The sequence below is a fragment of the Notamacropus eugenii genome, chromosome 3 (genome assembly GCF_028372415.1).
Source record: "Notamacropus eugenii isolate mMacEug1 chromosome 3, mMacEug1.pri_v2, whole genome shotgun sequence".
NCBI classification, from domain to species: domain Eukaryota; kingdom Metazoa; phylum Chordata; class Mammalia; order Diprotodontia; family Macropodidae; genus Notamacropus; species Notamacropus eugenii.
The window spans coordinates 229,766,888-229,782,525 of NC_092874.1; the positions used below are offsets into that span (position 1 = coordinate 229,766,888).

General features: G+C 38.3%; 1 protein-coding gene across 1 annotated transcript; it reads right to left on the reverse strand.

Moving 5' to 3' along the window:
- Positions 1-3,666: 3,666 nt before the first annotated feature.
- LOC140531430 (olfactory receptor 2AP1-like) lies at positions 3,667-4,596 on the reverse strand. Its single transcript, XM_072650378.1, has one exon. It carries the CDS (start codon positions 4,594-4,596, stop codon positions 3,667-3,669), a length of 930 nt encoding a protein of 309 aa, XP_072506479.1.
- Between the last annotated feature and the right edge of the window lie 11,042 nt (positions 4,597-15,638).

Genomic DNA, 15,638 nt, shown 5'->3' on the forward strand with positions numbered 1-15,638 from the left:
TTCTAAAAATATCCTTGATTCTATTCATTTCTATCTTTCTCCAACATATTTCCCCAACATTCTTTGCTTCCTTCCTTCCTTCCTTCCTTCCTTCCTTCCCTTTACTTCTCTGATTTTTAGTCTTCCCCTTTTTGTCTGTTGGTTCCTTCCTTACTACTTATAAATATGTCTAAATTTTCCCCATCCTTTATGTCCTCCCCCCAGGTCCAACCATTTCTTCAAGCTATTATACTTTTTCATGGACAAATTACCAGAGAAAGCTGTCTATAACCAGATGTGTTTAAGTGGTGTGCTTAGAGTGGTACTCAGCTGAAAGCATAGAAGGTGCATGTTTGCTTGAGGTATCTAGGTGGCAGAGTAGTTAGAGCACCAAGCCTGGAGTCAGGAAGACCTGAATTCAAACCCAACCTCAGACACATACTAGATAGGCAAGTCACTTAACCCTGTTTGCCTTTGTTTCCTCATCTATAAAATGATCTGGAGAAGGAAAAAGCAAACCACTCCAGTACCTCTGCCAAAAAAAAAAAAAAAAACAAATTGGGTAACAAGGAGTTGGCCATGACTACAACAACTGAACAACATCAAAAAGGGAAATATCTTAGAGAGAAACTGTGGAGCAAACATATTAGCTACTGAAGCATTCAGAAAGGCCTGCCAAACTTCATCTATTATCTTTTTACTTTATTCACTTTTGGGGATATGTTAGGTGACCATGCTGTCTGGTCAAGAAAATGAAATCTTGGAAAAGCGAGACACAAATATGAGTTGGAATTCAGGTTAGATTTTATAGCCAGCACAGAATAGGTGCCGTGATGAGCAATCAGTCTTTGGCAGTGACTTTCGGGATCCCAGACCAGCAGAAGGACTCAACTCATCTGGGAGCCATGTCTCTTTTAGACATGAATTTGCTGATTACAGTGCTGTATAGGAACTGAGCCTAATCCCTCATGCTTAGAGTGATATGATATAAGGAGGATATGCTCTGAGGCACTGGGGGAAGTATTTGTCCATGTGTTTTTGCTGTATCAACTCATGTTAAGTGGCTAAATGGAAGTTGGGTGCTAATTTCTGGCACCATCATAAGTTGAGGGGACCATAACCAGCAAAGGCTCAAGTTGAGGAGAGAAAAACTCCCCAGTCCTTCAAGGTACCTTATAACACTGAGTGGAGATGTAGCCAGTCTGGTCCTGAGAGAACAGGTCAGAACATACATGCTACATGCATGACACACTAATATTTACGTAGTGATTTAAGGTTTGCAAAACTCTTTACATTTATTATCTCATCAGATCTTTGTTCTCTTGTTCTTGGCCCTTGCTGTCACTCATGGAATCTTGCCTTTTCAATTGTACTGTCTCTTTCTTTTGTAACATCCATTTACTCTCAGATTCCTGTCTTTAAGTCAGATTTCTAAAATTTGGCCTGTGTTCATAGTAATTCTTATGGGAAATGGTTTATGTTTATGTCCCCAACAAAACTTTTTAATCCTGGGCTGGTGGCTGACTTGTTTTTCTCAGTGATCCTACAACTGTATGGGGGCTCCTGATAAAAACACACAGATATGCTCCTCTCTACTTATACAAAGGGAGGCCATTTTTTCATGAACTCAAAGAAGAGAAATGAAGATATTTTAGACATCTACTGCTATCACAGTCACACTGCTGCCATGGGATGACCATTTTCTCTTCTCTTTCAGAGTCCCAAAGTCATTCCTTAGACTATACATGAAAATATTCACTCTCCCAGCTGAGGACTGACCTCCTATTTGACAAGAATTTCCTTTCTTCTCTACTTAGGAGAACTACAAATCCCAGGGCCTTTGTAGTCCACCAACCCCTTGCCAGAGGTTGTCGCACTTTCATTATCAAGCTTTCCTTATACACCAATTCCTTTCCTGACATCTACAAAATATTCCTGAGTTCCCTTCATCCTTGAAAATAAACAACCAAAAGCAAAATCAAAAACACCCTTAAGTTGACTTTGCCATCCACTTAAGCTGTGGTACATACCATCTTCTTTTCATTAACTAAATTCCTAAAAAAAAGACTAAAAATAGATATTACTTCTACATTACCTCCACTTTGTAATTTTCATTTCAATTCAACTGCACACTCCAAGGTTGCCAAGGATCTCTTAATGTCCAATGGCTTTTTCTCAGTCCCACTCTAATTATTCTTAGACCATTATTGCTTTCCTTCTCGACAGTCTCTCCTCACTGGTTTTTAACATTCTGATCTCCTTTGGTTCCTCCTCTTGCCTATCTGATCTTCTCTTCTGAGGGTCAGCCTGCTCTTGTCCACTAAGTGTTTATGCTCCCAAGTTCTGTCTAGAGGGTTCTCCTCTTTTTCTGTATTCACTTTGCTGATGATTTCATCAACTCCCATTAATTCAATTATCTTCAAGTAAGTCCAAAGTCAAATATCTAATCCTGTTCTGCACCCTGAATCCTAGTACTACATGAGACACATTCCCTTGATTACCTCACAGACATCCTAACTATCCCATTATACCTGCCCCTTCTCCAAACTTCCCACTCCAGTCTGCCTATTTTAATTTGTCTCTATTATCCTTTTTATTTATGACTTGGGAGTCATCCTTGATTGAAGGATTTTTATCTCATCCCTTTATATCCTATCATTTCTCATCTCATAGAACAAAATTTTGACATTTATTTCTTAAGTTAAGAATAAGTTAAGAAGGTTCCTCCCCCTTCCTTCTCAGATAGTTATCCCAAATGACAAATTGTATTTTTTAAATAGGAAAAAATCAGCACAAGTGACAGATACATTTAATAAGTCTGAAAACATGTGCAATGTGCTCCTGTGGACCTCCAACCTCCACATTTCTTCATTTGAGTCATGTTTGATCTTGTAATTTTGTTACATTCATTATTTTTTTGGTGTTGGTTCTTTCTCTCAGTGTCTTCTTCATGCTACTTGCACAACGCATCTCACATCAATTCTCTTCTATCTACTCACATGTTCACTGCCTTAGTTCAGATTCTCATCCATTCTGGTTTGAACAGTTGCTGCCAATTTCTTTCCTCACCAATCCATCCTCTTATGGATGATAAATTGATGTTAAGAAAACACAGGTTCAAACATATGTAGGAATCTCTGCTCAAACCTCTTCATTATCTCCCCCTTGCCTCTAAGATTAAATATAATTCCCAGTCTAGCATTTGAGCCCTTTTAGTCTGTCTCTCACCTACCTTTCCAGTCTTACCAAATGTCATGTTACTTGCTTTAAAACACTCCATTTTCTAGATTAAATTGTATTAATAGATAGTATGTATTTCCCATCTTCTGCTTTTGCATTTTTGCACATGAGATTCCCCATGTCAGGAATATATTCCTCTCTCACTATTTCCTTTTATAAGTCTATTTTTCCTTAAGCACAGTTTTTAATATTCAACCTCTTGAAATTACTTTAAATACTTTTGGCTAGATTTTAAATTTATTATCTAAGCAGATGTGCTTCCCCAGCACAATATAAGCTTTTTGAAGATGCTTTTATCTTTTCATCCCTAGCACCTAGCACAATGCTTTGTATAACGTAAGCACTTTGTTGAATGAATTTAAGTCACAGAAAGTATTTTGAGGTGTCTGTTGCTTCATTCATCTTTTCTCTTCTTGTTTTTCATGTAGACTTGAATTATGCATCTTATTAATGATTTCTGATCTTTTGGACCAAATTTTTGAAGGCTTGTATTACTTGTTTATTCCTCAAGGTATAAATGAAAGGGTTCAGCAGAGGGTTGATTGTAGTTGGGAATACACTCACTTCCTTTTGAAAGGTAAAATCTTCCTTTGCTGAAGGTTTAATATATATGAAGAGACAGCTGCCATAGGAGAGAGAAATCACAATCATATGGGAATAACAGGTAGAAAAGGCCTTTTTCCTTTGTTGGGCAGAAGGAAATCTCAGTATTGTCTGGATAATATTTGAATAGGAGAAAATCACTAACCCTAATGTGGTCATCAGTGTCACTATGGCTAAGAGAGAATCAGTCAGCTCTGCAAGACTTGTGTCTGAGCAGGAGAGCTTCAGAAGGGGAGTAGTATCACAATAATAATGATTAATTACATTGGATGAGCAGAAGTCCAGGAGACTTGCAGTTAGGACTGCTGGGGCAGCAGTCAGGAACCCAGCCAGCCAAGAACAGAGGACAAGCAGGATGCAGACTCTGCTACTCATGATGGTTGTGTAGTGCAGGGGTTTTTTGATGGCGACATAGCGATCATAGGACATGGCAGCCAGAAGGTAAAACTCTGTGGCCCCCAGAAATATGGCAAAAAAGTACTGAAGGAAACAGCCAGCAAAGCTGATGGTTTTATTCCCTGTTGAGATGCTCAGTAGGATTCTGGGAGTAAAAATAGATATGTAAAAAATTTCTAAGATGGAAAAATTCCGAAGGAAGAAATACATAGGTGTCCGGAGGTGGGAGTCCAATATAGTGAGAGTGATAATGGTCAGGTTGCTGATCATGCTGGATATATACATAAGAACAAGGAAGAAAAAAAGTACAACTTGGAGTTCAGTGACATCTGTCATCCCCAGAAGAATGAAATCAGTCAGTGTGGTGAGATTTTTCATTTTGATCCTGATTGAATATGAAGGTGAAAAGGAGAGTAATCAAAGGTGAGGATGGAACCTAAGTATATTAGAGACCATCAGCTGAATCAGCTCATGATGGCTTTCATTATACATCATAAACTTTGGTTGCTTCCTCCCAAATTCCTTTTTCATATGTGGTACAAATTGTCTTGAAAGACTCTTTTAGGATACCCCTCTGCTACCCATTGGAATCATTCTAGGAAGCACATTGATAAATGGCATGAAAGCCAGAGGAGGTTAATGAGGATAGTAGGAACTGATACTACAAGAAGATTAGTTGAATAAACAAGGGGCTGGGCATGTTTAGTGTGAGAATACTTGGGGCCCTATGAAATTGTCTTTAAGTATTTGAAAGGATCTCATGTGGAAGTGGGATGAGATTAATTTTGTTAGACTATTAATATTATTTTGTGTCATGGATTTCTTTAGCAGTCTGGTCATGCTAAGTCATGCTTATAAGTGCATAAAATACAATGTATTATATTACAAGGAAAACAATTATATTGAAATATAATTATAATTATGGTTGTTAAATATAGTTAAAAAGCAAACAAAAAGGAATAAGTTCCTAAAATTCAGGTTAAGAATCCTAATTTATCCCTCTATTGAGCAGAAGTAGGAATACTGGCAAATAGTTACATAATAATTTAGGCCAAATGTTAGAACAGACTTGCTATTGGTGGCCAGAAGAAGGATGAGGTGTTGTTTCAGGAGATCATGCTTCTCCTGTCATGGAAGATCCTCTTGTGAAGGCTGCATGGCCATTTGTTGGACATGTTCTAAGCAGCATTCTTTTTTGGGTAGGGATTGTACTAGATGACTTTTGAGATCCCTTGCAACTTTGTGAGATTCTTTATTCTGTTATTTTATGTATGACATCTCCCATTTCCATTCATTTGTCATTCATTTCCCATTTCCATTCATTTGTCATGGCTCCAAGGCTTTCAGTTTTCCTTTGATCCCTCCATTTATGTAACTATGTCTATCTTAGGTTTGATTCTCCTTTTCTTCCCTTTTCCATTATTGAGGGTGTGTGTGTGTGTGTGTGTGTGTGTGTGTGTGTGTGTGTGTGTGTGTGTGTGTGTGTGTGTAAATACTAACACATGTACTTATAGCATGTCTTGAAAGTGGAGCTTTAAGCTTTCATAACTTTAAGATATTAATAGTTTTACTTAAGCTATTAAAGCTTAAAACTGCACTAAGAGCTTTGGGAGACCTGTGTGTGTACATATGTATGTGCATGTATGTGTATGTATATAAAGTCCACATATGTGTATGTCTTTAATTTCCCATGTAATTTATTTTCTGTCATTCCTTTCTATCCCACCTCTAGAAATCAGAGAGAATTCCTCCAAAATAGGACATGAGGAAGGTATTGGGTGGGAGCACACAGAGATCTCTCCTATCTCTCTAACTTTCCTCCCAAGAGTACTTCCAGCAAGCCTTCCATTGTATTATTTCCCTGTATGTTTGAAGGGATTTGGGGAGCTGTGCATTAGCACTACAGGTCTTTCCTACTGACAGATAGTAATCCTCAGTAGCTGCTCTTCAGTTTGTTAATTGATTTCAGGACTTCAAATTTTTGTTATTTTCCTTTCCATGACTATTGCAGTTATTGGTCTAAAATGTATGGACTATTAAGAAATAATTAATATAATTTCTTTGCCTAGACACTCAGAATTCAAAAATTCCAAAATGGAAGAATCTGAGAACTGGAAGGGATCCCAGGGCTTTTCTCTTGGGTCACTCACCTTTGGCCTTGGGTTCCAGTAGGGTCCTCTTAGAAATCACCATAACAATAGGTAGTATTTATATGGCACATAAAGGTTTTCAAAATGCTTAACAATTGTTATCTTACTTTTATCCTCACAAAACCCTGAGAAGCAGGTGTTATTAGTACACCTATTTTACAGATGATACTGAGCTATTTATAGAGGTCAAGTGACTTGATCAAGTCTTGCCATATCTAATAAGTGCCTGAGACTGGATATGCACTCATTTGTTATTGGCTCTAGGTCTGCTGTACCCTCCAGGCATTTGGATTGTTATAACAATTATTTTTCTACTCTAGACTCAGAGAACAATGGAATCTCATTGTTTGTCCTGTGCTCTTGAAGAGAACGATGGCACTGGGAAGGTGATATGACATGGAAGTGAATTGCATTTAAGTGAGAGAGGGCTGTCTCGAGCCATCTGGGTTAAGCGGCAAGATGCAGATGAGGATGACTGGAGATGGCCCTGGATGCAGTAGGAGACCTCGGCCTTTTTAAGTTAAGGTCTTTCCCAGGTCCCAGTTTGACAGAGACAATGCCCATTCAGTGATTAAGCCTAGGTAAGAAATGAGGCAAAGAGTGCCTTTTTCACCTAGTCAAAAAAAAAAAAAAACAGTTTGGGAGGGGAAGATCCTCAGGGTTTCTGGCCAAAACAGAGACAATTACCATTTACACTTACTCTGAGCTGTCTGGGCCCAAACAATGACTAGCTGAGGCTTAGGCTGTAACTAATTGTTGGCCAATCAATGACAGACCAAGTGATTTGGGTTTAAGATGTGGTCCTTAAGAAAGAAATCTGATCCAAAACCCCCAAGATATCTTGTGAGGTTTCAGAAATAAAAATTTATATTCCTTTGGGCAGAGCGTTCACAGGTGAAGGTATGATACCTTGTGTGGACAGAGGGAGAGGAGGGAGAAAGAAGAGAGAAGGAGAGATGGAGAGAGGGAGAGAGGGAAGGAAGTAAGGAAAGAAGGAAAGGAAGGAAGGAAGGAAGGAAGAAAGAAAGAAGGGAGAGAGTTGTATTGCTTACCTAGAACTGGAACCTAGTAAACAAAGGATATACTCACATGCCTGAAAATCCAGAAAGATTAATGGAGGTTTTCAATCCTTTGTTTTGAGCAGTGAATAAAAGATGAAGAGTTCATATATTGGTTATAAAATAATATTGCATATAATATGTTTTTTTTCTTGTCCATTATGAAGTTCTGCTAGTCTTACCCTCATAAAAACAAATCATTACACAGATTTTATAGTAATGCAACAGAGTTCATCAGCTAACCTCTACCCACATCAGCCTCATGAGCATTCATCCCATCTCTCTTTCCCACATTAATACATCAAGCTGATTCAAAGACTGTGGGAGAGCTGGCCTTATCTTAGGAGTTAGATTCAATCAAAAGGGAAAAATGGGATTGACATCATCCAAAAGGAGTGATGTTGGTGACCTCTACAGTCCTGATGGGCTCTCCTTAGCAAGTTTAGACTAACCAGAATCACTTAGGTTTTATCTTCTTTGTTCAATATGGGCACTGGGAGTTCATCTGAGTGAATCATCTAAAGGTGCCCTGGGGACACACATTCTGAAGATGTAGTGAGCATTTTCATTGGCACTTTGGAAATAAACCTCTAACAGGAAGAGTCCAGAGAGGCAAAGGGGTTCCTAGAGAACATCAATTACTCAGACAAAAAACATTTATTAAATCCCTACTATGTACCAGGGTCTATACTAAGTACTGGGGATACAAAGGAAAACAAAAACAAGCATGATTCTTAAGGAGCTGACAGTCTAATAGGGGAGACAACATGAAAGCAATATATTCAACCATGGTATCTATATATCTATATACACACATATATGTATACACACATGTACACACATATATGTGCACACACATATGTGCATATGAACACACATACAAGATAAACTGGCAATAATCAACAGAGAGACAGCCCTAGAATTACCTGGGTTAGAAAAAGGCTTCCTGTGTAGAAGTGAGATTTTAGCTTAGACTTGAGGGAATCTGGGAAACCAAGAGGCAGAGATGAGGAAGAAAAGTACTGTAGGCATGGGAGACAGCTTGAATATGTTTAGAGTTGGAGATGAAATGTCTTGTTCAGAGGCCAGAGTCAAATCATGCTTGTTTGCAAGAGGATGCTATGAGGTGATAGGCAATAATGGGTATACAATGAAATTTGCACAGTCCAGCTACAGTCAGGAAGGGATTGAGGCTGAAATCATAACACATTTACATATATTAAAAAGAAAAAGAACTTGGAAGATCTCTGTATGTAAGTTATCTTGAGGGGACCTGGAACAACTTTTCAAGTCTATCTGCAACCAATTTTATTCTGATTTCCTCCCCAAATAATCCCTTCTGGAATTAACTGATGATCTTTGGATCTGCTCCACTTTTTGATTTCTTTGACAAAGTCTTCTCCTTTCTCTTTTAAATTAAAGTAGGGTAGAGGTATAATTTAAAACTCAGGGTCACACAGTTAATAAGTATCTGAGACTGGGTTTGAATTCAGGTCTCCCAAATGCCAGGTTCCTGCCACCACTAAGTTGCTTCTGAAATTGTAGATTTCATAATTACTTCTCCTAGGCTTAGTTCGATTTTACTTTTAATCCAAGATGTGGTGGAATAAGGGCTCATGCATCTGTTTTCCTCATATGCCCATTTCGCAATGATTCTATTCCTTTTGCTATTTTCCTTTATCTCTGCCTTCCTTAGTTTGCTAATGCGATCCACTCTCTTATTCCAAATTGCCTCATATGATTTCCCTTTAATATGAGCTTAGACATGTGCAGGGAGGCTTGGAAATGGCTTTGTTCCCTATGGTGATAACCTATATTGACTTCTTGGTTGCTATAACAGATTTTTGCTTTCTGGTTCTGGGATTTGACTTTCTGGTGTCTAAATAAAGTTTTTCTTCTGCCTCCTATATGGACAGTCTATTATACTTTGTGATTTAGAAGTACTCCAGCATATTTATAGTCAGCACCAGTGCTATGAACATTACTTTGGTGATACACTCACCTTTTAGAGTTGGCTTTTATAGCTAATCATAAATCAATGACTTTGAGAGGTGGCAGTTATCTTAGGATGTCTGTTCCGTTTGATTTCTGATATTTAGAGCAGCAGTACTGGCTTAATCCATCACTTCTCCTCACATCTACAGGTGGAAATTTATACACCAGTAGCACCTCCAAGTATGATATTCATCACAGTCCAAATAAGGTGGTATATTATGAAAAAATAACAAAATCTAATAAAAAAATGTTACCTAAGATAGCATTAGAGTTAGATATTAGTAAAGGTACATTCATTAAAATCAACTCTTTTGAAAAATAAATTTTAAATAAATTTTAAATTTAACTTTATAATTCTTACCTAATAATTCTATGCAACCCTTTAAGATGATAGCTGGAAGATAATAATTTGTAGAACCATTGCCAGTTTGTTTCAGTAGAAGGATTTTCCTCATAAGGATGATAAATTCAGATCTGGAAGGGACTGTCAAGGTCATTTAGTTCAACCTTTTCATTTTATAGCTAAGGAACATGAGGTTCAGGGAGGTTAAGTGAGTTGTCCAAGGTAATTGAGCTAGTAAATGACAGAAGTAGGATTTGAACCCAGATCCTCTGCCTCTAAGGTCAGTAGTCTTTCTACTATGCCACACGTACTTACACTGATGAAATCACAGTTCTCAAAACCTTAATATCCAAATTGTATGGTTAGTAAGTAACATAGCAAAGTAGAAGAATCTGACTAGGGATCTAAGGCCCAGTTTCACATCTAGGCCCTATTATTTACTAACTGGGGGAAACTTCATCAAATTAAACAACTTCTCTGAGTCTCCTTCTTCACTTTAGTAAGGCTTGACTTACATATCCCACAAGAGAACTGTGAGGAGAAAATGAGGTAATGGACATGAAGCATGAGGTAGAGAGTTTCTAAATTCTGTAAATAAAAATGATTTTTTTAAAAATTTATTTATTTAACTTTTAACATTCATTTTCACAAAAGTTTGGTTTCCAAATTTTCTCCCCAATTTGTCTCCTCCTCTCACCCCAAAACACCAAGCACTGTAATTGCCACTATCATCAATCTGCCCTCTATTCTATCATCCCTCCATTCCCTTGTACCCATCTTCTCTTTCGTCCTGTAGGGCCAGATAAATTTCTATACCCCATTACCTGTATTACTTATTTCCTAGTAGCAAGAACAGTACTCGACAGTTGTTTCTAAAACATTGAGTTCCAACTTCTCTTCATCCCTCCCTCCCCACCCATTCCCTTTGGGAAGGCAAACAATTCAATATAGGCCATATCTGTGTAGTTTTGCAGATGACTTCCATAATAGTCATGTTGTGTAAGACTAACTGTATTTCCCTCCATCCTATCCTGCTCCCCATTGCTTCTATTCCCTCTTTGAATCCTGTCCCTCCCCATGAGTGTTGACCTCAAATTGCTCCCTCCTCCCAATGTTCTCGCTTCCATCATCCCCCCCACCCTGCTTATCCCCTTCTCCCCCACTTTCCTGTATTGTTAGATAGGTTTTCATACCAAAATGAGTGTGCATTTTATTCCTTCCTTTAGTGGAATGTGATGAGAGTAAACTTCATGTTTTTCTCTCACCTCCCCTCTTTTTCCCTCCACTAAAAAGTCTTTTGCTTGCCTCTTTTATGAGAGATAATTTGCCCCATTCCATTTCTCCCTTTCTCTTCCCAATATATTTCTCTCACCACTTAATTTCATTTTTTTAAGATATGATCCCTTCCTATTCAATTCACTGTGTGCTCTCTGTCTCTGTGTGAGAGTGCATGTGTGTGTGTGTATGTGTGTGTGTGTGTGTGCGTGTGTAATCCCACCAACCACCCAGATACTGAAAAGTTTCAAGAGGTACAAATAGTGTCTTTCCAAGTAGGAATGTAAACAGTTAAGCTTTAGTAAGTTCCTTATGTCTTCTCTTTGCTGTTTACCTTTTCATGCTTCTCTTGATTCTTGTGTTTGAAATTCAAATTTTCTTTTCAGCTCTGGTCTTTTCATCAAGAATGCTTAAAAGTCCTCTGTTTCACTGAAAGACCATTTTTCCCCTGAAGTATTATACTCAGTTTTGCTGGGTAGGTGATTCTTGGTTTTAGTCCTTGTTCCTTTGACTTCTGGAATATCCTATTCAACTCCCTTCAATCCCTTAATGTAGAAGCTGCTAGATCTTGTGCTATCTTAATTGTATTTCCACAATACTTGAACTGTTTCTTTCTAGCTGCTTGCAATATTTTCTCCTTGATCAGGGAACTCTGGAATTTGGCCACAATGTTCCTAGAAGTTTCTCTTTTTGGATCTCTTTCAGGCGGTGATCAGTGGATTCCTTGAATACTTATTTTGCCCTCTGGTTCTACAATGTCAGGGCAGTTTTCCTTGATAATTTCATGAAAGATGATGTCTAGGCTCTTTTTTTGATCATGGCTTTCAGGTAGTTCCATAATTTTTCAATTGTCTCTCCTGGATCTATTTTCCAGGTCAGTTGTTTTTCCAATGAGATATTTCACAGTATCTTCCATTTTTCCATTCTTTTGGTTCTCTTTTGTGAATTCTTGGTTTCTCATAAAGTCATTAGCCTCCATCTGTTCCATTCTAATTTTGAAAAAACTATTTTCTTCAGTGAGCTTTTGAACCTCCTTTTCCATTTGGCTAATTCTGTTTTTTAAAGCATTCTTCTCCTCATTGGCTTTTTGAACCTCTTTTGCCAATTGAGTTAGCCTATTTTTCAAGGTGTTATTTTCTTCAGCATTTTTTTCGGTCTCCTTTAGCAGGGTGTTTACTTGTTATTCATGCTTTTCTTGCATCTCTCTGATTTCTCTTCCCAGATTTTCCTCCACCTCTCTAACTTGATTTTCAAAATCCTTTTTGAGCTCTTCCATGGCCTGAGCCCATTGAATATTTATTTTATATGTTTGAGATACAGACGCCTTGACTTCTATGTCTTTCCCTGATGGTAAGCATTGTTCTTCCTCATCTGAAAGGATGGGAGGAGATATCTGTTCATCAAGAAAGTAACCTTCTATGGTCTTATTTTTTTTCCCTTTTCTAGGCATTTTTCCAGCCAGTTACTTGACTTCTGAGTTTCCTCTCCACACCCACCTTGCCTCCAGTTTATGCCCAGCTAGCAGTTTAGGGGCTGAGATTCAAATGCTGCTTCCCAGCCTCAGGGCTGTGGGTGGGGGCAGGGCTGCTATTCAGTGTAAGAGTAAGTTCAGCTGCTCAGGTGGGGGCACGGCTGTCACATGGGGCTCAGTTCCCTTAGGGGGTTTATGTGGATACCTTCAATAATGGATCTGAGCTCCTGCCTGCTTTGGGAGCCCCTTTCTCCTGCTGCCTCTGCTGCCGCCTCCCGAGGGGGCCTGAGTTATGGAGACACCCCACTCCCCTCTCGGGAAGCTGAAAACACCTTGTCATTGACCTTTGGCCCCTGTGGGTCGAGGGACCTCAGTTGTCTCTGGAGATTCTGTCCCTGAAGCCTGCTCGGATATGCTCCTCTCTGTGCCACGTGGCCAAGGCGGGGCTGGGCTCTGCTCTGGTCAGGTGCAGGACAGACCTTGGATGTCAGTTTTTCAGGTCTCACTGGAACAGAAATCTCCTCCACTCCATTGTTCTGTGGCTTCTGCTGCTCCAGATTTTGTTGGGAGTTCTTCTTTACAGGTATTTTATGGGATGTGGGTTTGGAGCTAGCATGTGTGCATCTTTGTACTCCCTAGAAGTGATTTTAACGAGATCCAGCATGGCAGTGTGGCTCAGAGAAGCAGCCTTAGAATCAGAAAGATTTGTTTTAAGCACTGCCTCTGATACGTTCTAGCTCCGTGACTCTAGAGAAATCATTTAACTGCACCTTGATTCAAGACAAGACAATTAGCGTTTATTAAGTGCTCACTTTGTGCCAGATACTATGCTAAGTCTAGGGAATTAAAATACAAGCAAAAAAGATCCTTCCTTGGAGGAAGACAACACACAAAAGAAGAGGGGGTGAGTTGGGGAGGTACTTGAATTGGGGCATGGTGTCACGTCCAGAAAGTCTCAGAGATAGAAAAAGAAAGATTAATTGGTTTGAGCTCATTCCCAAAATGGAGGCCCATGGAAATACTCACTAATGGACAAAGGGGGACAATACAGAGAAGAAATGTTCAAAGCAGCATTCAGAAAAATCATAAAAACCAAATGGAGACTCTGTAGAGTGTTTTATATTTCTAAGATTTAAGCTTTCTGGTTGTTTGTTGTTTGTCCTTCATTCTCAAAGAGGACCATGACATCAGGGAGGTGATGCCATGATATGCAAGTAAATTGGATTTAAGTGAGGAACTGCAGTGCAAAGTCACCAATTTCATTTTTTCCTCCAAAGTTATTTGGGTCTAGTGGCATGATATAGGTCAGGATGACTGGAGATGGCCTTGAATGCGGTGGGAGACAATGGCCTTTTTAAGCTAAGCTTTGCTTTTTTAACTGAGTTCGACTGAGGCAACACCCATTCAATGATTAAGGTTGGGTAAGAAATGAGGCAGAGAATGACTTCTTTTACCTAGTTAAAAAAATCAGTCTGGAAGGGGAAGACCTTCAAGGTTTCTGGCCAAAATAGAAACAATTGATATTTACATTTACTCTGAGCCAGTCAGGGCCCAAACAATGACCAAGGGTCACTTGACCTGGGACCTATTGTTGGCCAATCAGTGAGAACCAGAGTGATTTGGATTTATGAAAAAAAAAGTTTTAGACATCAGAATTTACAGTCCTTTGGACAGAGCACCCATAGGTAGCGGTAATGCTACCTCATGTGGACAGAGAAAAGAAAAAAAACTAATCAAAAGAAAAGGAAAGAGCTGTTTTGCCCAGCAGGTCAGTTCTAGTTGGAATCCCCGTGGGGAGCTCCTATTTCTACTCACAGAGGTTGTTGTTTGTCCTTTGTTCTTAAAGAGGACCATGACATAAAGCAGGTTATAATATGATACGCAAGTGAATTGAATTTAAGTGATGGAGGGCTATGCAAAGTTGCCAGCCTCACTTTCTCCTCCAGAACCATCTGAAATTTTCTGGTTTCTTCCACAAATACGACAGGATTTTATGTAAAATTTTGAGTCAATATTCATTAATGATATTGGTCTATAATTCTCCTGTGTTTCATTCTTTCCTAGTTTAGGTATTAAACTTATACCTATATTTGACTTACAAAAAGATTCTGATAGGGTGTTTTGTCCTCAGTTTTTGAGAATAATTTTTATGGTATGGATATTAATTGTTCTTTAAAAGTTTGAAAGAATTTTTCTTTGAATGCATGAGGCCAGGAGTGTTTTCTTTGGTAGTTAATTTCTTTATAGCTAGTTCTACTACATTTTCTGAGATTGAGTTATTTATCATTTCTATTTGGTCATCTGACTATTTAAATATTTTATATTTTGAAGGCATTCATGTATTTCTTTTGTACTTTCAGTTTTCTAAGCCTATAACTATGAATAATAGATACTGATTATCCTTTTTATTTCTTCTGGTTTTGTTGTAATTTCACTTCATTTATTTTATATTTTGTTGTTTTGGTTTTCTACTCATTTCTTTTTTATCAGATTGGCTAGAGATTGTTGATTTTATTAGTCAGCAAAGAACTATCAGAATATGAAACAGTGATCTAAGTAGAAAGTGCAAAGTAAAAAAAAAGGATCCATGGTGCAGCACACATAAAAATACAATACAAATCAGTTGTTCTACTCAGAAAGCAATGACTACTCTAAAAATAATTTTTATATAGTACAAATATGTATGATATATTTATGAATATATAATATAAAAACATATTATATAATGATTAGTAAGACATTCAGCAATTTAACCTAGTATTTTTATTATTAGAATCTATTGGCAGACTGATGGTAAGACAGCCTCATCATTGCATGAAATAGTGGTGCAATACTGCTAATTAGTCATTTTACATTTCATGTTTACTTTACCCATTCATGGGCAAAGGTCACCAAGGGATTTATGTACTTTATGTGGGGAATGGTGTCCACATGACATCATGGCAGAGGACTGTCTTCCATCTCTCACTAGAATCATATGTTGATGTTTAGAGAGTCTCACCCAAGAGATCAAAGCTGAAAACTATTTTCTTTTAATAGGTCCCCCAAGTCATCAGGCTTGGGATTAACAGTTAATTAAGAGACTCAGTAATACGTCATACACGGCCAGAAGCCAGAGTACTCTAAAC